Source organism: Galendromus occidentalis, unplaced genomic scaffold, assembly GCF_000255335.2.
Source record: "Galendromus occidentalis unplaced genomic scaffold, Mocc_1.1 scf7180000077086, whole genome shotgun sequence".
Lineage (NCBI taxonomy): Eukaryota > Metazoa > Arthropoda > Arachnida > Mesostigmata > Phytoseiidae > Galendromus > Galendromus occidentalis.
Genome location: NW_003805074.1, coordinates 1,056,322 through 1,080,499, shown reverse-complemented (window position 1 = coordinate 1,080,499; position 24,178 = coordinate 1,056,322). Strand labels below are relative to the sequence as shown.

The 24,178-nt window shown below is 50.8% G+C and overlaps 1 protein-coding gene across 1 annotated transcript; it reads right to left on the bottom strand.

Moving 5' to 3' along the window:
* Nucleotides 1-7,731: 7,731 nt before the first annotated feature.
* Nucleotides 7,732-21,703, bottom strand: LOC100902057 (trypsin-1-like). Its single transcript, XM_003740793.2, has 7 exons — nt 21,592-21,703; nt 9,327-9,501; nt 8,770-8,881; nt 8,478-8,605; nt 8,243-8,358; nt 7,986-8,136; nt 7,732-7,870 (listed from the first exon to the last, which is right to left on the bottom strand). Exons 1-7 carry the CDS (start codon nt 21,701-21,703, stop codon nt 7,732-7,734), a joined length of 933 nt encoding a protein of 310 aa, XP_003740841.2.
* Nucleotides 21,704-24,178: the final 2,475 nt, after the last annotated feature.

The window sequence follows — 24,178 nt, the reverse complement described above, 5'->3', positions numbered from 1 at the left end:
CACGCCGCCAGTAGTCGTCAGTACTTTGGCGGGATGCGGATGCATTGGTTGCCACACTCAAGTGTCGCTTGCCAGGTGTATCGTCTATGCGAACGCCTGTTGCTTTACCTAATCGCGCGACGTTATTCCGCTCAAAGCAGACAAATCCCTACCCGAACAATATTCCACGGAGAATACCACTCCCAAACAATTGGACAACACTGATACCAGTTCACAGCCACCCGGTGAGCAACCTCGGAGAGGACATCCGATTATTGCGAGGCTCAATGATCGATACTAGGCGTACAGGGAAGGGATCGCAGTCCCGTGATAGCGCAGAGGGCCCATCTCGCAGCAAAGTCATGCTCTCCATATTCACTATCCACACGAAGGTTATCGTAGATACTTCAACATCTCCCTCGATCTGATCGTTGAAGTATTAGAAGGGTAACCCGAGAAGCCAAGCGCGCAAGCGAGAATATCTTGGTGAGTCTTTGTGCCCGAGAATCGGACCGCACGAAAAACAAACGAAGTTGCCAAAGCTCTGGACTTACATCTTTTGAGAGTTCTATCCGCGCACAGCACTCCGTCGAAGCCGGCGGCAACACAGAACACGACGACGAGAAAACTCTTCATGCTTCAAGCAGGTAGGTTCCGCACACAAGCATCGGCGACAACTACCCTGCGAAATTATTCTGCCTGTGAATTCTGAAGATTCCGAACGAACAACTCCGTCCCGAGGTAGATAGGCCGAGAACCGATAGGGCTCGGTCACTTGACAAAGCACACACCAGAGCTGAACGTCGACTCCGGCGCGGATTTCAAGCGCCTGCCGATGTTACAGCGGTTCTGACTACCAACGAATCAACCCACTGCCGCCTGCTCAAAGAGCGCCACAGCTTCTTATACCCCGTAGAGGGTAAGGGGTTCCAAGGTCTGTTGATTGTCTGCAGTACAAGACGCTATTACATTTCAATATATCAATGGATCAGTGAATCCTCCCCGTAGTTTCTCGAGCGCGATGTACAGAGAGCACTCACTCAGTCCGATGTTCGACATAATTCATAATATTTTCCCGAGAGAAAGTTGCGCACACCGGTGCAGCATGAGAAGCGGGCCGGACAGCGCAGCCGGTTTGGTGACTTACGCGTCGAGGTAAGACTGCTCGTGACAGAAGAAATACTTTCGCCGATGCGAATTTCGAACGAGCAGAAGAAGATTTACAGAATCACCCGCTAGATTATTATCGAAACAAACAACGGAGAAAAAATGAGAAGGCTGAGATCTTTTTCGAGTGAATAATACTGCGAAACTGCTAGCTGTCAACGTTTTTTTTTACACCATCAGGATAGTGGCTAGCCTTGTTGTTTTCTCCAACTCAATGGTGCATCTGACCGATACAGGGCCGTAATGTGCATCGAATGCGTCCTATTTCGGTATGCACGTCTTGAGTTCGGCTAGCTTTTCCGTCTCGTGGAGCACTCGATAATACTGTTTGGTCCGATGGGACGAGATGAGCGATGCTTGAGCCGATCCAGAGACGGGACTCTTCGCTGGGAATTCCAAAACATACGAAATGGATGAAATGCCGGGAATGAAGGAAAAGGCAAGCGAAACGGGGAGCCATTTAACCCCTCGCAATTCAGAATTGGGGAAGCTCCGATCCTCAAACATTCGATCTCGGGATTTAGCCGGTTTTTTTGAATCCTTGAGCTAGAGGATCATCTTCCGAAGATTTCTAATAAACTGTATACCTCCCACGCAGGACTTGGGAGTGTTTTTTCGACGTCGACTCAGCAGCCCAGTCTGTGAGTGATAGTAACTTGAATAGAACGAGCCCACCCACCATGTGTCATTGTCGATCCTCCCAGATAGATATGTCGTGTGATCCGATTGAAGCCATATCATTCGGAGTATTATTCACGAGAATTCGCAACGGAAAAGCTCAGCGCCACAGTCTGGGTCCGAGTCCCAGGATTGAGCTTATTTCGCGCAATGACGCGGATTGGAAGAACGACGCAAAGATCGGATGCATTTTCCTGCGGACCCTGGGCGATGGCGATTTTCAAGTCTGAACGGACACAGGGAAGGTGGAAAGCCGTCTAGGACGTCGAAAATTACATAAGAATCTGCATCAACCAATAATTCGTCATCCAACGCCACGGTTCGTCAGATTCCGGTCAAGTTCACTGAAGCCAATGAATACTATGGGCTGACGGGGCTTGTTATACTTCCTGTAGAGCTGAACTAGGATCGCCGACTCGTGGTCGAATACGGCGAAGCTGAAGTCTACGATGGAAGTCCGTGAATGAAAGTTCACGAGCATCTCCGGCCTGACGGGAGTGTGATGACGACGCATCGATTTGTTTCGGGTAGCTTGGCGCTCTTCCCCTGTTTTGGCGGCCGCTAAAATCGTGAACGTTTCGTCGGCTCTAGGGTATTATATGGTTCCAAGATCCATGGCGTGAATCAGATCCTCAGGTCAGGAAATTCACTCGTTGGAGAACGATACAATTTTTTTCAATCGTTCTGCCGAGAAAGTAGCATCAGCATCGAATCGAAAAGGTGTTCTGGCTCATAAAGTCGGGACATCCGGTACGTTAGACGCGACTTGAAAGAATGCTTTTCAGGAGATGACCTGTGTCTTCAAAGCCAGAGCAGCGAGTTTCCCGCCTAGTATTCTGTTTCACAATAATCAAGCTGAATACCATAACTATAGTGATAATGCCAACGAGGAAGACTTTGAGCAATGTCATCTTTGCGCTGGTCCGGCTCCGTGTTGAAGTGGCGCTGGTCAGCATATTGCGACAAGCTCGTTCCAGCTCCCGCAGTTTTGAGAAATCCGAGACTGTCCCCTCCGTTTGCGTGACTCCGGCTCGACATCTGATCGTCAAACCTTAGCGACGATTCCCAGGATTAGCCAATGCGCGATAGGGTCCTCGATGGTACTAGGAATGGGGGTCTCCAAGTCTCTACTCCTCCGAAGCTTGGGACTCGAAAGAATGGGTGACCGAAGACTCGGCGCTTCTTGCTGGTTTCGGACTATAGCGGCTACTTCCATCCGAACAATGATTAGGCTCATTTTCTGTTGTCTTGGGGACCCTCGAAAGCGACTTCTGAAACCTTGTATCAGGAAGCGTTGTTCTTGGACTACCCGAATGCCTCGATACGAATCTATGCATGTAGATATACTTGCTTGCAAAAAATATTCATGATCCATGTACCTACTGACGGAGGATTGTCAAGAATATTTAGGATCGCGAAAATCAAGACAAGCTCCGCATAGGAATCTATCTGATGTCCTTTCCGGGGGAGCATATGCGGCGTGCCGCCCCGCGCGAGTGGGGTCGGCATTGTGACAAACAGACGACCGCGTCAGCAGATTGACTTTTGCGAGTTTTTCCGCCGAAATAACCACGGAGCGGCACTGCGCTGCGCTCACCGAGCGGACACCTCCTAAGAACTCCAACAAAAATGTTCTCAACCCGCATGTGTCGTAGTTGAGCTGTAACAAGGCTTCGCGGTGCGTGGACAGTCAAGCGCTGTCCAAGCGCTCGGCCAGTTTTCTCGCGCGCCTTCACAGTGAGTCCCAGCGCGGCGGCGAGAGCAGCGAGAGCTTTTCTCTGGTCTGACTTCAGACAAACACAATCGGTTGTCGTTGTTCGCAGCTCGGCCTCCCCTCTGACCGTCTGCATATGTCTCCGTGCCCACTGTTCGCTCCGAGGAGATGTCTGATCCACAGTGCAGGGTTCTTTGGTCGGATGAGAGGCTGAGAGCTTACGTAACCTCTCCGTTTTTCTGCCGTCACCCCAATGCATCCAGTCATGCCCGTGACTATCTGGGCGTCCTAGTAGAAATTTTGACGGCAAACTGGTATGTCTTCGCTCACCGTGGGATGAGAAAACGTCGTTTCCATAATTGAGCTACTCATGCTGGTTCTCCTCGTCTATCAACGATAACGATTCAATCACACGAGGGTCAGCTGCGGGCGATCGCGGGTCAATCCTGGCAAAGCTACGAGTAACAGATTTTCCTCTCGTCTAGATCTACGCCGATGACAGTGCTAGGTAAATGCATTTCGTAGGTTCCTTTTCTCGGACGACCCCTGACGAGAAGGTATACTATATCATTCTCTGGGAAATCACTGGAAGCCCTTCGGTTCCACGTAACGGTATCGCTCGTGTGAACAGTAAATCGGAACAGATCTGATTCCGTTTAGCCAGTATCGCGAGTTGCGAAAGCGCAGAATTTCCTCAAGCGGTGTGTCGACGCTGGGAGCCGCTCACAAAAATGCTCCGGCGCAAGTCGCTCAAATAGAAACAATCTATTTTAAAAAAGTGTTTGGAAAGATAAAAGCATTAGCTGAGAACCACTGGACAAAATAGCTTCTCTTCAGAGAAACGAACACTTTTACTGGGAACAGCTGAGCTCTCAAGCCGGAAACTCCTGACACAACGATCACAATGGGAGAAGGTTCTTTTCTGCCCCTGATCCGTAATGAAACAAATCCAAACTTGCGGAACCGTGTAACACTCTCCGATCCTCGGGTTCACTTCGTAATTGCGCTGTGTTCGGGCTTTTACTAAGGATCCGACTGACTGAGACATCTGATCTGAATCCATTAGCTGTCAGAGCGAATCAGACACACCGGCTTCAAAATCGTGACACCACGCGCTCCCCAGAACCGACTTGATTGGCGCTCCGACGCGATGCGAACAAAGGAGCGGATCGATTCCCACTCTGTCATTCGATCAATGATGTAATCTCATCATCCTGGAATAATCTAACGCGCGATTCCAATGTCACGGCTGGCACTCAATGGTATTTGGATCGTCGAGGACTCGTGCCGGGCCTGTTGACTCGTTTGGAGAGCTTCAGTCTTTGATTTCGTAAGCATTGATGAGCTGCAGAAAAAAGTCGCACACGATGAGGACTTGCATAATTCCCTCAGTGATATTGAGGCTTCATCGAAAATTCTCGCTGAATGTGTGGGGGAAGAAATATCCTCTTCAAGGCGACCACAGTCTGCCTCTTCTTCCGCAGAACCGTGAGAAGAAGGCTGCCGATGACGGAGTTCACCTTGGGCATCTATCTCGATCATATATTAAACCGCCTTGCCATTCTAAATGCGGGCCTGATGAACTGATGAATTTGATCGAGAATCTTGCTCATCCTGCTCAAAAGCTCATCCTGTATCGGCTTTCTTCGAACTTCACGTTGGCTTCCACTATCCATGACCAGGAAGCTCCGAAGAGGAGCACGATAGCGTTCGCCCCCAAACGAATCCCGCCTTGATCAGAGCGGAGGAACAATCAGGCCGGTGGTCGGACGAGCGAATCGTCCACCGCATGCGTGATTGACAGAGAATGCGATATTTGCCTTCTTTGGAATTAGCGCGGCGTTTCACTCGTCAGGTGGTTCAGGCCACATACTCCCTCTAGAGTCAAGCATGACTGCGCTCGAGGATTCGATCGAAGGTTTTCGGGGAACGATTCAATCCTCGATTTGCTGTGATGGTTACTTGGTGCATTGGTCGCGAAGAAAATCCAAAACGTTGCCACACCGTTGGGAGTAACACCGTTTGAAGAAGCATGCGTTCGTTGACACTTTTGCATTATTTCGTACGGCGAACAAACTCGCTTACAAGCTGCTGAACAACAAGACACGTTACCAGTAGGCAGGCCGTATGGAAAACGCGGGGGCCGGCGTCTATCGGTGACGACGGACCCACCGAGGGTGTACATTAGCGATGAGAACTGTATTTATAATGGTCTCTCGTGAACGCCTGTGTGGTGGGCGTTCATTATTCTTCCCCAGGACGTCGATACGATTCGCGGCCTTCTCCTCCGAGCGTCAAATTATGTAACTCCTGAGCGCTCCGCTTCCGCTTCGGTCATCGATTGCCTAGCTTCGAGCTTTTTGGAAGTAGCTCGTTCTTTGGTTTAGTGCCCGCTTGAGCGATCAGGCGATTCTATGTCGCCGAGACGAACTCAGAACGTCAGACGTTCGTCGCGTCGTTGTCAAGGTAGTCAGCGAGGACGTTTTTCGGACAAATCCAGCTCCTGCGCAGCTTTCCGGAACCAAGCGGTGACTAGTTCAGCGTATTGTTGGTGTTTCCATTCGTGTGATAACAGGTCAGATATCTGGTGAGCCGTAACTAGTCTTGGTTATAGGGCGAAAACTCCGTGAAAAAACTTCCTGGATCGCAGGAGTCGCAGAAGTACCATAGAAATGGGCGAGGCTAATTCCGGAATCTTCCGCAGATCATTGCGGCCGCAAGACTCACGTTCATAAAAGAGCGAGCGTGATTCCGTCGTTGCTTTTCTGTTGACATGCTCTTCGTTTTCCCAATTCATTCGGGTGCCATTCCCGATTTGCATCGGAGATCAGGTTTCAGTTTTTCAGGTTGTGTACGTATACCCTAGAACCTTGATGTCCGAAATCGACTTTGCATGAGATAATGCCCAAAGAACCCTGACTTCTACGCCTGACACTCCTGCGGTACATAGGTATGATTAAGGAAGCATCGGAGGAACTTTCGCGGCACGGCGGAGAAACTGAACGAAAAGTTCCAAACAGATGTTCCCTCGCCGGTCTGCCCCAAACGGAGCTAGGAGCTCTCGCAAAGCGCTCCGTGTATATTAAACCACAGTGGAGCGAAAATTGCATGTGCCTACTTCCTCCTGAGCTCACACCACTGATCGTTCCTCGATAGCCGGGCAGGAGTTCGCGGATGTATCGTTGAGCTCGCGACAAGAAGATGAATCCATATTATACAGATGTCATTCCGTAGATATTCTGACAGGAGGACTGTCTCCATTGAACGGGCACCTTTGAGGCTTGGAATTCGGGAACCCGAGTCGCGAAGATCTGAACCTCGTCGCCCGTTCGAGTGAGTATGCAATACTCCTTGATTGATTGATTGAATGAAATATACTACTATGAGTGACGTACTCTTCTCCCCCGCCGGTGGACGGATTGAATGGACGGGCGGTCCCGAATAAACGAGCAGCTTTCGGATGGTCGAACGATAGACATGCCCTCCACTTGGAATAATCACGATAAGTTCACATTCGATGTCACGGATCAATGTACGGCAGTATGAGGTATATGAAAAAGTTCGACGATGAGAGAACGAAATATTCCGTTGTAATGGTGTACCGCTCGCAGGCTTTTGTTCTGACCTTGGATAGCTATACCATAGCGATAAAACTACATTTCTTCCCCGGACGAGGTCATCATGCAACATGCTATGACGTTGGCTTTGCAACTTGAGCGCAGGCTGGGAATGTGTTCGATGGAGCTTCTACGGGCGGTTGCTAACTGCACGTGAATCCCCCTCAAGGAGCCCAATACCAATACATCCTTATCACGAGGGTGTGCCCCAGAGAGAGGGAAGACACAGAAACCCTGCTCCGCCTGGGGATTATCTAGCCGCGAGGAGGGGAGATTCCAGAGGAAGAGCTTTAAGAGAGTAGTCCCTGCCTCTGCCTCTACCGAAGCTCTGCATGCAGCTTGGCGATCAGAACGTCGAGCTCAGACGGAGAGAGAGAAGAGGGAGCGTGTTCCTTCATCAGTGTTTTACTTAAGGAAAGATGAACATTCAAACGGAGCATCACCACCGAACCGTTTCGAACGGATGAAAAAACCAACGTGGCGTGAGGAGCTATGAAGCAGAGTTCAAGTGGGCGATAAATCGCTGTATGTAAATGGGTCATGTTGCGTCGTAAAGCAATTCCGATGGCGAAGTCGTCAGCGCACCGAATTCAGATTTCGGTCTTCGTCTCCAATCGTGCAGACTTCTGAGGCGATTTCGCGGATCCATGAGACATAGTGCGAGATTCGACTGTAGATTCCTGGCGTTGCGGGCCTCCCGCACCCGAAGCCCCAGCTGAGGAAATTCGATTGCGTCTGAATCCAAATCGAGTTCGCCTTCTCCGCGTTCGTGTCGCGGTGCAGACTCGTTTTATTCAGAAGGAAAATCTGCGTCTTGTCACCTGACGTACCTGACAACTCCAATTTGGGACCAAACTCTATTGCTTGCGTCATTCTCCATCAGAGGACCTCCCGAGTCTCCCTGACAGGCATCTTTCTGATTCCCGATTGCGCACAGCACCGATGGCGCTCGAACGATTTCAGGACCGAATTTGGATTGACCTGGAACGTGCGGAACAGAGTAATACATAAGATGTTCGACGAGAGCGATCGGGATGACAGCTCGGAGAATACCGGCGAGAGAAAATCTATGTGACGGGCTCCTCACAGTGTATCAAACTGGCTTTGACCAATTTGGCGATTCGTAAGTCGTCGCTTGTGCCGCCATTGCGCTCACTCGTCCTTCCCCAACCGCTAACGAACACTAGGTTCGTTCCCGAAGAGCTGTGATACAAAATAGTTCCAAGCATTTATGCTGATCCGAGAGTCGCGGGACGCTTGATACATTCTCAGAGAATTGGAGGCCGCAAAACTGTCGTTATCAAAGGCAGGCATTGGCTCACTTCGAAAGACAGACGGGTGACACGTGTTCGGAGAGATTGAGGCGCTCTTTCAACTCAAGCAAGGCGATGTCGTTGATTCCCGAGCTTGGAGAAAAATCAGGGTGCATGATACACCGTGCCACTCTCAGCTGAAACGACAGGGGTCGGCTCAACATGGGCGTTTTTAGGCCGTGCCAGAATTCCGAGAGCGTCTGGGTGAAGCTTCTCCCTCACGATAACCAAAGTACCCACTAAGATAATTCTCCAAACGAATACTTGGGCCTTCGGAGTGGATGATGATGATTATTATTACCTTCCTGAGGTGACTATTCACATCTGATTCCTTGATAGAATTGGAGCCGAAGAACGCAGTCAGGTCTTGCGGGTTGCTGCCAGAGCAAACGTGAGCAGCGGTCAACAGATACCTGGAATAGGAGTCACGATGCCATATCTCGAATTCTACCTCAAAAACTTCAGATTTCGTCGACGCACTATGGTCGCCGCTCCCAACATCGCAGCTGATATCAACCCTCCGATAAATCCGGCAGCTCCTCAACGAACGGGTAAGCTGTCCTATTCTGATTTCCTAAAACTGAAGAATGCATATACTCGCCGGAGCCTCGGGGGCGATCCTCCAGAAACATATGGAGGCCTTTCCGGGAGGAAGCACTCGATCATGGGCACGTGGTTGCGAACTCCGAAATTGAACTCTCCGACCAGTCCGGAACTCCACATCACCATGCGACGCCTCCGGCAAACCACACCACGTCGGCGTCTGGTCGTTACTCAGAGAACCCCAGGGTGCGCTCTGAGCCGGAACATCGCCGCGGTGAGTGTCTACGCCAATTATCACTCGTATTACCGACTCACCTATCGTTGAGAACTGTCGCCCCTCCGACAAGTTTGCGATCGGAATCTAGCAGCGCAGACATCCACGGGAATCTCTGATTTCTCGGCAAGACCGTGCCTCCGACAACTCGGCGACTGCGGGACTCGAGTGCTCTGCAATCGCAATCCAGGCTCGCGCGCGGGAGCTCTGCGAAGTCTACGAAATTTCACCGAACTTATTAAATTTATTCATGAGTTGAGGGGGCGTCGAGACGATTGCCCGGCGACAAACATGGGATCGCGGGGCGGGGAGCACCGGTGACAGATAGAGAAAACTGGCGCGGCGCCGCTCAGCGTGGCGTAGAGTAGCGATGACGGAACACATGGAAAGAGCAGCCTACTATGCAATTTTTCTCGTCCGAATCTCTACCAACCGAGAACGACGAGAAAAATAAGAGTCGCCGAGCGGTGCTGCATTCTGGAGCAGGTCTGCTCGGCTTCTGATCCAGAGCGAGTTCATATACCAGCCAAGTTGGGATTTCAGGTGTCGCGTTGTCAAGCTTCCGTATTATTTACGATTCGATTGTGCGAAAAAGTCTCTCAGACGGGCGGAATTCGCACCGTCGAAGCTGGAATCCAGCAATGGAGGGAGCCGGCTTCGAGATTGAATCCTAGTTATGTACCTTGGACCCTCAGATTCACCCAAGTCCATGAATGATTTAAGAACGTGGGGGAAAATATTGATATTTCCCCACCTTCCTCCTTTCCCATGAGATCCACTGGGAGGCGGAACAGGATTCATACTTAAAATTTTCTCCTAGGGTTCGAGCCCGCACGAGTAGTCGGGAGGAGGAATATTGGCGCAGATCTGAGTGAGAAGAAACGGTATCTAATTCTTCTCGTCATTTCCAGCTCCAATATCAGACAATGACGGGAGAATTCCTCACCGGAAAGTTTGAAGCCAGCAGCAGTTCTCGTCTAGTCCCCACAGCCTCTCGAGGCGGGGGGCGAAGGAGAAAGGAAATAAAAGCGATGCCCTCCCCTTCCGCCAGCCGTTAACAGAAGAATTCATTTTAACGCCAGGATGAGCTCTTTCCCCGATGCGGAAACGTCTTACGATGCTGCTCTACACTGTAGGGCGCGGACGGGCGGTCTGGTGGACGGACGGATCGACTTCCTGGCAGGTAGAGAACTTGGATGGGAACTGCTCCCGAGGCTTTATGCGGGTAGGTCGGAAGCCTGACTGCTGGCTCGCTTACCTCAGAGTGGCTGCTACACTACTTGCTCTACAGAGAACACCTGGAAGAGAGGAAGAAGGCTCGAGGGAACCAATATCAGAGTCGGTGGAGTCCCTCATCCGCCCTCGCAGTAGTTGAATTCAGTTCAGCCCAAAGATTCCGAGCCTCCGGTAGGTAATTCGAAAGTTGACGCCCCAAGAGCGCCGGATCGGGAGTCGGGAGCAGGGCGCGATGGGGAAAATTCCGCCTATCGCGACGAACGTTTTGAAAAGCGAGGCTTCTAACAAGCGTCACAGGAATGCACACGCGAGTCTTCTCTCCGTTTTTCCACTCTCTACGCCGACGATAGCGGCGGCGATACCCGTTGCAGAGGCGGTAGCATCGGCATTTGGGAGCAGATGTCGGCTCATACATAGAATCAAGAGCGAAGGAGCGAAGCGTCCACGGCTGGGCCGAATTCGGTCGGTCGGCCGGACGACGAGGAAGACGAGGCATGCTCTGAATATCGTAACCAATTTCCTCTTTCTTTGCCGCCTCTTTTGCCCCTCCTGTTCTTTGTCTGGTGTCGGGTCTCTCGCAGAACCCATCGAGTGAGCTTTCGCCGAGAACGATCGCTGCTCCGACTCGTAGTCGAACCCGAATCAAACAGCGCATCATCTAACAGAGGAGGTGAGCTGTTGGAACTGTCCCGCACATTATTTCAATCGATTTCACATTATTTCCGAGCGTGCTGCTCTAGGAAGATATTTGCCAGAAAGAGCTGCGAAATCGGCAGCGAGAAATTAACACCGAGTCCACCGCACAAAGCGAAGATGCGCCAACCTCAGCTCCTGGCAGCCATCCGATGCCCAGCCGCATCTTACGTGAATTATTAACGACCGTCGCAAAAAAGTTCCAGGGGGGTTTGGCTGTGCCAAACTGTCGAATTCCGTAGAACTACGTCGAATGCTCGTGGTAGAAGTCCTACAGTCAAGATTCGTTGGGTTGTTTATTCGAGAATTGTAAAAATTGCGTTGTGATAGCTGAAATAGGCGATGTGGTTGATTATTATTCGGAGCTGACGGATGCGTCTCGTGAATATGAGATCGGTGCATGCATTGGGATTGGTTGTGGAGGAAGCTGGGTCGGTGATGAGGTCTGTATCGAAGTTTTCTCGCATGAAGGTTGTGATTTGCTCTCTGAATTGGGGATTTTTCATATCCAAGTCGAAACCTCCGCATATGTATGATGAGGGGCTTCTTGTTATGGGATATATGAGAAGGGTCTATGATTTGCGTGTGTCCAACGAATTCTCTGATTTCCATGAAGGTGGAGTTTGGGCTAATATTGTAAGGAGGTGGCACTGATAAGGCTGGACTGATCAGCGATCACAATCAATTAGATTACGAACTGAAATCTACGAAGAGTCTCGGCCGTGAGCGACCGCTCTCGGAGACGTCTGTCTGCGAGAGTGTGCCTTTGCTATGCTGTCTGCGCGGCGAAAACCGGCGGCGAGGGTTCCCTACGTTCCATTCACCGGCAGCCGCTCCTTCACACTGTCAAAATATAAATGCAGAGGAGTGTCGTCCTCGGCTTATTGATCCATACATCCATATCCATCCATTCCATACCATGGATAAAAGCCGCGCGTCTGTCACGTTCGGGTCTGTGGCAGCTACCCGCAGGAGTGGTGCGATCGGTACCTAATTTCGACAGGGCATCCGAGCGCTCTTCATGGCCCCTCACCCCAAATTTGGTTCTGAAGGGTTGCATCTTAGTGCTAGAATTCGCTGTCAGAAACGCGGAACATGACGTCTCCGAATTGCCACAAAGCTGTCGCCGCATGCCGTGATTCAATTTGCGGTTCATTCCTGAGAGCGTTTTCCTTCCCATGCATTCGCCGCCGCGGCCAAAAGCGTCGCTGTTTCAAGCTTCCGCCTTCGCGCACTCAGGGTTAACCGCGGATGATCGCGGGGCATATCGTTCGTACCCCGACACACTCTTTTGTGTATCGTCCGCTCGCCGGGCATCCTCTATTATTTTTTCAGGACATTAGAAGAGCTTCAAAGTTTCAACACGCAGTCAGAGCGTATCGAGGCCTGAATTAAGTCCTAACGGTTAATCGAGCTCTTCCGGCTCCAATGATATTTTTCTGTTCAGTGTGCCCCAAGGTGTCTGTCTTGAGAATATTTTTCTGTTCCGTGTTCCTCGAAAAGTTTGTGTTTCACAATGGATTCAGCGATTGAAGAACCGATCGCCTCGCTCAGATTCATGATCTTTTCCGACGCAGGGAGCATTGAGGCAACGTCAACACAGAGGTACACTTTCAGCGGAGAACCGTGAACGGATTCGCGAAGCTGATCGCATGCAACATCGACAGAGGAGACGTCAACCGACAATCTCACCAGCACCAGACGCATCGACCTTGCGAGAGACCACTCTTTTGACGTGAAAACTTCTTTAAAATGCCTGTAGCCCGCGGTTAAAGAAACTTCGTCCTCCATGCAGCGAAATCTACCCCGCTTTTGCGGGGCTGAATCTCCGCTGGTAGGCATCAGATTATGACGAGGATTGGGTCGAAATATTGCAAATTTACGGGACATTGTGTTGGAATGTGTATGTGGAACCACCGTGAACAAGCGGTGCAGCAGTGTCAATCTCTTCTCTTCGTTATCTTCTCTAGATGGAATAGTATATTGGCGAAGTGCGGCGGGAAGATTCGTAGTGGTGCTGCGCACACCTTCCAACACTCCCCCTTGCGCAAAACCACGAAGATCCTTCGAAGTGGAGCGCGATCTCGAAGGCTCCCCCTCGCTTCAAAACCAGGGAGCTCATTCAAGGTGGATGAGGCACCCTCTGAGAAAATTCAACTTAGGTTCTACTTATCTGAAGTACTCCCATCGCTCGCGAAGTTCTCTGGCATTCCGCAGCACTCCGCGATCCAATTTTGGTCTTGTACATATAATCGACGGGTAGTGACAGCTCGGTGTTCCGCTGACTTTGATCTCTGTCCTGACCCCGGAACGGTCGGATATTTCCAGCTCCCCGAGCCCCCATCCAGTTTTCTCGAATTCCCGACGCTTCCCGAGCAGCCTTTGTCCGCGCTCCGAGCGCCTCTAACGCTCCCAGCATCCTCATCTACGCTCTTAGCGTCCTCAACGCTCCCAGCGTTTCCATCTGCGCTCCCAGCGCTCTCAACGACGCTTCCAGCGTTTCCGTCGGCGTTCCGAAAGAGGCTGGCGGGCAATTGAGCCGTGCCTCAGCCATCGCTCGATACTCCATTCCAACAATGCCTCAAATGGCATTGGTCTCCCATTTCGACCCTTCAGCTGATCTGAACCTGCCACACATGGCACGGGTTCATCATCTCGACCGACCATCTCATCACGACCAGCCAACGTATGGTCTTAGTTCAGTTGCCTCATCTTGACCCGCCACAAATGGCATTGGTCCCTCGACGTCCTTACCCGCCAAACCGAGCATTGGTCCTCCTCCGTCCCGACCCGCCACATTAGGCATTGGTCCTCCGTCGTCCTGACCTGCCACACATGGCATCGGCCCCTCATCCTGACCTGCCACACATGGCATCGGCCCCTCATCCTGACCTGCCACACATGGCATCGGCCCCTCATCCTGACCTGCCTACACATGGCATCGGCCCCTCATCCTGACCTGCCACACATGGCATCGGCCTCTCATCCTGACCCGCCACCCATGGCATTGGTCTCACCCGGACCCGCTACATCAAGCATCGGTCCTCTCAAGCTGTCCACCGGACCCGCTACCTTAAGCCTCGGTCCTCCTTCAGATTCTTGCCAAATGATTGACGAAACCCTGGTGTGCTCATCGAAGACAACATTCAGAGCTTTCTCGATACGAGATCTGTCTTTAGCTGTCATCGAGTCCAGCAGCAACCAACATCGACACGCTGTCTTGAATAGCGTGTCGATCGCTTTCCAGCTAGTCGTGCATTCACGCCACGTTCATTCTCGGGATTCGTACATTAACAGTTCTGAGTCCTCCTTGACCATTCTCCCGTTGGGCTCCTTTCCGTCACCACGCCGTGGTTGAGGAAATTTCTTTTTCACTCGGTTCACTTTTATTGATTTCGCATAGGCACTCGCACAGCCTTCGTCAACATTCTATCCTCAATGTTTCGACTCTTTCACACATGGTGGCCTGGGCCCATAACCTGTTGTGTATGTGTATGTGGAACCACCGTGAACAAGCGGTGCAGCAGTGTCAATCTCTTCTCTTCGTTATCTTCTCTAGATGGAATAGTATATTGGCGAAGTGCGGCGGGAAGATTCGTAGTGGTGCTGCGCACACCTTCCAACACATTGTCCCGATCAATTTTCGTCCGGAACTGAACTGAGGAGGAGGTTCGATTGGACGATTTCTGTCGAGCTTCGAAAACCTCTGTTAAGCCGTATGAATAATTGTTTCCTAGAATAAGGGGAGAATGGTCAACTCCAGCAGTTGAAAGGACGTAAGATTCTGATGTATATCGGTGAGGACATGGACTGTAAGTGACTCAAGACTGTTTGTCCGGGGAAAAATTTAGTTCGTGTGGATAGCTATCCCTTGCTCTGGTAGAGAAAACCGCTGCAGCTATGCAGGTTTCCTTTATCTACTTTCAGACCGCGTATCAAATAAGTTTCCTGCATTTAGGATCCTGATCGGAGAAGGATCTCGAACAGGGTTCTGAGTTGAGCTTAATTCGTCCGACCGAAATTGTAAACGGAGGTTTCGCCGAGATTCGATAGATTATAACGAAAAGTGCAGCTGTGTCTCCGAAGAAGGGTTCTTTTCTTGGTGTTAGCCATGAGACCGAACACAAGAACCATCATGCGAGAAAAGCCGAAAGCACGGGTAGCTGAAAATATATTGCGGTCAGAAGCAGTTGCGAAACGGCCGGAAACATGAACGGAAAGAGCACGAGAAACTCGTGCTCGTCTCCGTGCTATGGCCCACCTGAGGCCAACACTGAAGATCTTGGTGCGCTGACTTTGATACCTGAAGCTGGCAATGTGAGTCGTCAAGAATCGGGACATTTCATGTATGCATGCATGTATTTCTCCCGCTCATGAGTCTAATCATCCTTATAATCTTTGAACACCGAAAGTCTGATCACCTACTGCCAGCTCCATGCAATACACAATCACGTGAGACGTTTTCACGCGAACATGCGGTAATAGCTCGCTACTACCTTTCCGTTTTGTTTACCTGGGGCCGATGAGTGCACTCCGTGCGTCATTCCGCGCGTCTCACTTTCGAGCAGAAGTGAATCCCCGGCACCCGGACTTCCTCAGTGATTGCTGTGACACAGGCCGAATTGCCTCGCGACTTCTTGAAAATTATCCGGAAGGGCTGAGACTTCTTTCCCTGCCTGTACAGTCGGATGATATGGAATTCAGGAACCGTCTCAAAAATTTCCACTAGAACATCCGAAACCTCAATTCTGCATTGGCTCTCGCTTCCGTGGGGGCTCGACTCGCGCCGCCCGGGGGACGGGGACCTTTCTCTTACAAAATCCATGATCTCTATCATCGGATAGGAGCTTTATATCCTGAACCCGTCAACGCGAGACCCAACGGTCAAATCTACATCCTGGATACAGAGCAGGCTACCGACTCACGTCTCCAACAGAACAGCTAGTGTGATTCGAATACCGTGGGGACTTTGCGTTCTGTGTTGATTGCTGTCAATCCTTACGCCAGAGCGTTCAAAATGATGAGCGAAATCGAAGCAGCAGAAAATCAACTCGCGCTCCGAGAGCAACGACCTTCCCGAAACTAAGTATGCGCTTCGAGAAGGCGACTTCCCATGGTCTAGAAAGTCGTCCGTACGATTTGCGGACTGCAAACGAAGTCGCGGTCGTTTACGTTACTGAACACGACGACGAGCCTTCGCAGAGAAGTTTGGCGGTGCATCAGAGAAGCGGTACGCTGACCCACATATCTATCCTCGATGAACGATGCGATACGCTCGCTTACCTATCATTTTTCCCCACTGGCCAATCGGGTTGGCATCCGAATTTGATAAACTCGGAAAACGAGAGGATCACGCAGAGAGATTCCTATTCCTGTTTGTTGTCCGTGCGGAATGACGAGCTCAATCCACCGCTACATGGAAGAAAACTCCTGCAAGAATTTGTCGTAGACGCTTATGTCAAGATCGAGCAGAATCGACTCAGGTACCATAGAACTCATCAGAGAGAGCTCCGCAGCGACACTTATAGTGGATTGAGTGATCATTTCCGCGATGACGTGCTGGGATCCCCAGGAAGACGAATCGTTCTCCCATCTTCATTCATCGGGAGCCTTCGGAATATGCAGCGGAGCTACCAAGACGCGATGGCCATCGTGGCAAAGTATGGGCTGTCGGTCTGTCTGTCTGTAGAACATGGAAATATTTTCCGAGATCCATGACATTGCTCAGCGGGGGCGGGGGCTACCATTATCTCCGACTCTAGTATATCTTAACGATATCCACTCTAAAAACACATTCCTCCCCGCTTTTTGCGGAGAATTTAGCGCGCTTTGAATCATCGAGCCTCATCCCCACCGCTTCGATGCTACGCGGCGCTTACAGTTTCCAGCCATCCGACGCCTTACGAGTGGGACGGTGACAAACCTTTCACAATTGCGACACTTACAAGCCTCCACAATGCCGAGATTCGAAGGCTCGCAACCCAACGATTTTTTGACAAGGAACGATGACAGAACTCTTTCCTCCAGCTATTTCTGTACCGGAGACATTCTTTCGCCGATTTCCGTGTCTCCTAGTGGAATATTAAACGAATAACCGATCGCTAAGCGTATCCGCTAAGGTATGGGACCGTATTCGATATCGTTGTTGTCACAGGACGCTTAGCGTCAGCGACGGCATAGAGCTATGCAATCCGCAGAGGACCGCGACCGTGCTCGTCAAGCCAATCGTATCCAACATTCTCGGGCTAGACACCAAGCCCCGACCATTACTACTGGACCGAACGCATAAGGTCGACGTGAATGCGCTCTTTTTCACCTGGGACCGCTGTCAACCCCCTGCGTTTCATGCCGCGCCTCTCACTTCGAGGCTGAAGTGGACTCGCGTCACCCAGACTCCTCCGCCGTTCTGACGTTTCCCCGTCGGAACTGAAAGCTCTATTCGCGCATCGAAAAACGGAAGATGGTGATTCCATAAATCGTCAGAAAAATTTCCCCTCGGTGGGGAGGATATGGTCCTTTCTGCTTTAGGATACATGATCAGATTTACCATCGATTAGGGTTTCATTGGAGCGTTCAACACGCGACCCTTTCAGAGCTTAGGACAAGGAGATATGAATATATCGCTCCGATCGTTCTCAGTTCCATGAAAATGGATATCCAACATCATTTCGCATTATACTGCTCATAGACTTACTATTTTAGTGAAAAAGGGAATCACACCAGCGAGATCTGACCAGAAGAAAGAATCTATCAAGCCTTCTCGCGGAGAGCAATCGCCTCCTGCCGCTCTATCGGGAGAACATATTGCTATCAAAAGTAGCACCTTGTGCTTTGTGTGTGGTTTTAGCACATGCTAGACTTAAAGGGTAATAGAGTCGGCGGCATCTGATGCCTTCGTTTTCCGGGATCTGAAATGTGCCTGTTCATCTGTAGGCAGGTGTCCAGTTTTCTCGTCTACCGGGTAACGTGAGTATTGTCGCTCGATGCTTCGATCTCGCAATCGATCCGATCGTTCCCCGTTCTCCGAAAGCTAACCATAGGCGATGGATTTTTGCGTCTGGAGCTACGTAAAGGTCATAGAGATTCGGCGATCGTGTGAAGATTGAGATTCCTGCTGGGTGGTTCCTTGGCTTACGTAGTTCCCGTTGGGTGTCGCTCTCTGATTCTGATGTGCAAATGTTCGCGGGTCACTCTTTCGCTGACGTCATTTCCGTTGCATTTGATCACAAGAGTGAGCGCAATGGTGTAGTTCTACGCCAAAGCTCGTTTGCTCCTTCCGATTCCCTTCCACAGACTCTAGAACGCGAGACCGGACCAGGTTTCTTACGTTTCCAATATTTCACGATCCGGTGCGTTACTCCTTAAAGAATCGGGATGCCTCCACTCCGACCACGAGAATGATGGTTCCATTCCAGAAGACGGATGTTCTACTTGGAATAGTATGACTATATTTGCTCTTCCGGAGCATTCTCCTATTCAAAGTCTATATATTCCAGGTGGAACCACAGAGGGAAGGTGCTTGGATTGTCCCTGAAAGACGAATGGAGAACGAGACAGCAGGGGCGCTGGTTGCCGCGGGGGGAAATTGAGGAGATCCTCATTCAAATCGGAGTTGTTGCACCGGCAGCTCGCAGCGCTGGCGAACATTGAAATTCGATGACTTATCAACCAGAGCAAAAAAAAACTTTAGCCGCCGCCGCGGCTCTCCGATTATTCAAAATCGCGAGTCGAGAGCTAGTAATAAAATGCTGAAGGGAGAAAAGCATTTTTCCTCGTTATCAATCACAGATCACAGCTGGTTCGGAGTGCTGCCGAGGTCTCTCCATATCTAACGTGGAAAAAATCGCTACCGTTCACTTCGTCGCCGGCGGTGAACTCCGAGCGAGATGGCGCCGGACTAGTCGTCGGTCGACAAGCCACTTAGGCGGTCGTCCATTATCGTCGAATGCCGACGCGTCTCCTTTTTTCGTTTTTTTTTCTTACTGAATGGCGTGAACCAAAGAGCTCCGAGAAGGCGAGAAGCGAGTTTGACCGAAGAGCCCCGGAGCGCTTTCCGCCGATGTTCCGAGTCTCGCATCGGATACCGGGGAACTGGAAACTGCGGCAAGAGGCTGGGTTGGGTAAACGAATGCATAATGGCTCGAGCGTGGGAGTCATCTATCAATGCTGAGCAGGGTTAGAACGAGTCGTGGAAATCTGACGGGTGACATGAACCCAAATATGAGCCGCTGCTTTCCTCGAAGCGCTTCATTTCCCTCCTCAGCTATCGTACGAAAAATTTTCAGAATAAGCATTTAATAATCAATAACAGAATGAATTGGATCGCCGAGGCTCTGATAAGAGTTTTCCCTATTCCGAGAAACCTGAACACTAGATGAGTACTTTCGGCAGAAACAATCACCGGAATTTTTCACTGCAGGAACGATCCTCCTATGTGGTTCTTCCAGAAGGTAAAACCTGCCGGACAGCCGCCGATCCATTCGCGTGCATACGGAATCCGGGAAGAGTTCCGCGCAAAATCAGTGAAAGTGTGCGCGAAACAAGGAGAGTGACATCTCACCGAGTCCGTAGCGGGGCTTTTACCGAAGATTTATTATCCCCGTTTGCGGCCGCTCGTCGTACGCTATGGCATGATCTCGCTCCCGTTGTTATCGCGGCCGCTGCAGCAAATGGACGAATTTTGAAAAGAATTTCCTTTACCCAGAGGCGGTGTCATTTGAACCCTTACGCTTTATCTAATGTACCCTAATTGTACTTTGCGTCTTCTTCTTCTCGTTTGGCTTCGTTTCCTTCTGATTCCCGGTCTCTCTTTCATATCGTTCAGGCCCTCTGGCTTTTCAGAGCTTTCCGACTGTTTGCTGCTCTGTTCTCCGTTTCGTACGCTCACAGCCGTCGGTCTCGTTGATCCCCCTCGGTCCCACTTTCTTCAAGCGCCTTATCTCGATCCTGATCGGCTCGCCTCCGGTCTGCTACCGATCGGGCGGCTGGTCATGCGGCCTTCTCGGAGGAGGTTTCAATTCCCATTTCACAATCGATGAAGTCTCGAAGAAATCACTCGGAGGAACAAAATGAAGCGAGAAACAGAGAGATCGAGCAGGATCCTGGCCAGCGCGGGGCGTAGACGGTGAATTTCGACGTTGGGAGCCACACAGCTCTACGAAAAACCTCACCTAAGTGATCGGAGGTTCTGGCAGCTCGCCGAGCCTCGCTGATTCGGTTTGAGAGCACCGGAAAGCGATTCGAGGAGATTCGAGTTCCTCCGCCCGCAGCGGCTCCGCTTTCTATTCGCCCAAAGCCCGTCAGCCCGAATCTGTGTTTGCGCATTGCGGGTTGTTCTCCGGCACGCGTTCCTTGATGCATGCGATGCAGTAAAAGTTCCGATCGATGATAAATGGCAAGATCTAATCGTTGTCTGCGTGTCCCTCGCCTGCCTGGAAGTGGAATGAAGCAACAGACAGCAAACAGACCGAGCGTTTTGTCAGCTGCGGCGAACTGGAGTTTCCTAATCGAACACCGGGATCCGATTCCGCTTTTGTCGGTAAGCCTGCGAACAAGTGAGTTAAATGAATGCGAGCAGACCGTAGAGCGGAATCTGGTTTGGAGCATGATGAGACAGCATAATCGGAATTCCAGGCACCCGTAGGAATCCAACCGGTTCTACTCCCGGATCCTCCAGCTAGCAGCGATGTCGTGACGAGGAAAAACAATGAAATATCGAATTTATCGTGACGGTATACTCTTTTTCGGAGGAGAACCCGTCAGGAAAAGAGCTCAGCGACCTCTTCCTAGAGAGAGGGCAGGGTGGCGGTGAAATTCGCCAGTCGCCCTACGGGACCCTCTGTGGAAAAACCCGAGAACGCTTGAATGAGGTCGACAGGCTGAGAATTGAAGGATCTACTCCGGCGCTTTCTTATCAACGCGTCGCCCTGCTAAATCTGCTGGGTGTGTTGTTTTTACCTACATTGTCTGGACTTAACGTACGGGAGCCTTCGAGGCGTCAGGTCAGAACGCGCGTTCGTGCGTGCGAGGAACGACTGCCACGCTCAAATGGAGCTGGCTGTGTATGAAAAAGTGAGTGTGAATGACATCAAGTGCGAAAGTCAGAGCTAGACGTCACCGACACACGGGGCACGAGCACAAAAAATAAAGTCACCGGAAAAATGGTGAAGCGATGGAGAGTTCCGAAGTCGTACTTCTCTCGCGTGGGGGGCACCAAGCTCGACGCGAGCAGAGTGCAGTATCTCCGAGAGCCGGGATTCCGGAATAACCGGCTCCAGCGTTTCAAGCTCGGCTGATATAGGGCGAGCTATTCTTCATGGATGAGTATGAGTTCTTATGCCAGTATCTGACCGTGAACAGACACCGTAGACTTCTCACCTTCGACTGCCCGAGCGATGGTCTGTCGCTCGGTCTTCGATGTGGAGAGACCGATAGGCCCGCCGCACCAAGTGTCGGCTGCGTAAATCTGCGGGGCTGATTCCTCGTACATTTTCGGTGACCACACTGCCCCCCTTCCCCCGGCATTTCGTTCTCTTCCCTTCTTAGAGATCCGAAGCGGGGATTACGCACCCATCTCTCCCATATGAGCCGCGAAGGAGACACAGGGCGAAATTCAGACTCCACGAAGAATTGTTCCGGGAGCTCTCCAATTCGTTAGGGAGGGGAGCGCCTACCCAAGAAACCACAACTGATTGCGCAATTGGTTGATTTCTTCAAGGTCAATAGAATGGTCTAGTTCCGAACTTGGGGAAAACTAAGAGCATGTCGTTCTGTGGCACCAGGAAAAATACAATGAGCCCTGCCCCGATTCACCTGCACGAACGAGAATGTAGAATTGATGACTGCCACTGCCGGCATTAGAATTCGTGGACAGATACAAATACCTGGGACAAATTGTTCAAGCCGACCTCAAAATCACCGGACACGTTGAGAAAATTGTATCTAGGGCCAGGTCTGGCGTTGCCATACTCGCAAGACTGAGGGGCTGCTGCTCCATGACGCTCAAAAAAGCAGTATATCACGCGCTCATTGAATCCCATGTCAACTTCATGTTATAAATCTACGGTGGTGCACATAATCGACTGATCGCCAAAATCGAGAGACTCCAAATAAGAGCCTTGCGTTTCATTTGTAACTCAAGCTGGGATGCAAGCTGTGCTCCTCTTTACGAAAGAACGAAAATCTCGACTATACAGGGATTGTACGTGAAGCCTCGTCCGATTTAGGTACTCCCGTATGCCTAGTCTGAAGAGGCCATCTCACGAGTACCCCACCAGATTCAGTGAAGAACGATATTTATCTATCCCCAGACTTAAGGAAGACTTCTCCCGAAGAAGTGCTTTAAGGAACTTCATCCGCCTTTACAACAAATTGCCCACTGATCTGAAAGAGCTGTTCGAGAGCCAAACAAAAGAAGACAGGAAAAAATGTCAGAAGCAAATCAAAGAGCTATGCATAACGTTGAAATAAGCTGCCGTATTCCCTCCCCCCCCCCTTTTAGGTATCGACGAAAACAGGCGCGTCCATACGATTTTTTTTGAGGGGGGCCAGCCGATTCCTGGAGTCGCATCAAAAAGAGCAATTTCTCGATTTTGTCCGGAGATGGTGATTCTCGAGATAAAGCACGAAACCCCGTACTTACAATCATGACCATAAGTGAGGGGAATGCAGGAACTTCAGATTTTAATCCATCACAAATAGCACAACCATGGAACTATTCGAGTATTAATTTACTTACCCGAAACTACTTCACAAAACCATTTCAAGCTTTCTCGGATTAGCCGCCATGTAGTCCACAATCTCTTCAACAGTAAGCGGCATTTCTCGATAAATTTTCAACGACGTCAAGCCATCCAATCTCTCTCCTTTCATCGTACTCCGAAGATCTGTTTCCAGCAACTAGAGTACGCTGGAAGTGCGTCCATCTGACGACAGGTCGACTGAAAATCTTGGGGGGGGGGGGGCCATGGCCCCCTGGGCCCCCCTATGGACGCTGCTGGACGAAAATGAACTCATGTTTTCGGCGCGACTGTTCCACGGGCCCTAGTAGGCCCATCGCAGGCGCCATTTAGAGGTGTATCGAGAGGATGCAAATGAATAACTTTGTCAAGTTAAAAAAAAATGATTCCGGGCCTCGCGATCACAATCGCTCGCGATGAGGGTCGTCCATCAGAATAGCGGGATTCTGGAGGCCAAACAATCGCTATCTCAATCGATCCGGCATAAAGTCGCAATTTGTATGCAAACACGACATTCGGGTCGCGAGCGATCAGCGACAGCTCGGCAGCTTGAGAGGCCAGTGCTTACATGGTACTATGCCGACGTGGCTCGTCATTTGCAGGTTATATCCTACAAGCGGCCGCAAATAAGCGCATCCATGTCTGCGAGTACAATCACCGACACCCGGGTACCTTTTGGGGTCTGAAGCTTCCCGCGGAGGTTTCTGTATGTGAGGTAGACGTTCGTTGTTGGCGAGGTTCTTTTCGGTAGTCTGCTCCCCGATTTCGTACCTCCATCTTACTTGGCTTCCCGAGCTGGGACCGCTTCCTCGTTTGCCCGCGTTCGTCCCGGCGAGAGGGACAGTCCAAGGTTGCTCTTACAGTGCTCCAAGTGAAGCTTGACATGATACCGAACGTGACCACGGGACACTCGAAGTCAATATTGGTGTAAGGGACTCTCGTTAGAGAGTTTCGACACGTGCTCCGCAGATTATCAGTGCCATTCAGTGGAGAGCCGCCTCTGTGGAAGAGGACGCGACCGCTCACTCCGGCAGGTGCAGTAATACTATAATATTACCCTCGGAGTATTATTACCTAAATTAAATTTCCGAGAGGGGTATTCAAGTTTCATGATCACATGCTCAGAAGAATCGGTTCCGTCGAACTGTACGCATCTGCGCTGATCCCCGTGCCGGGAATGAAGACGCGAGAATGTGGTGACTGCACTGACGGGACAACAGCAATTA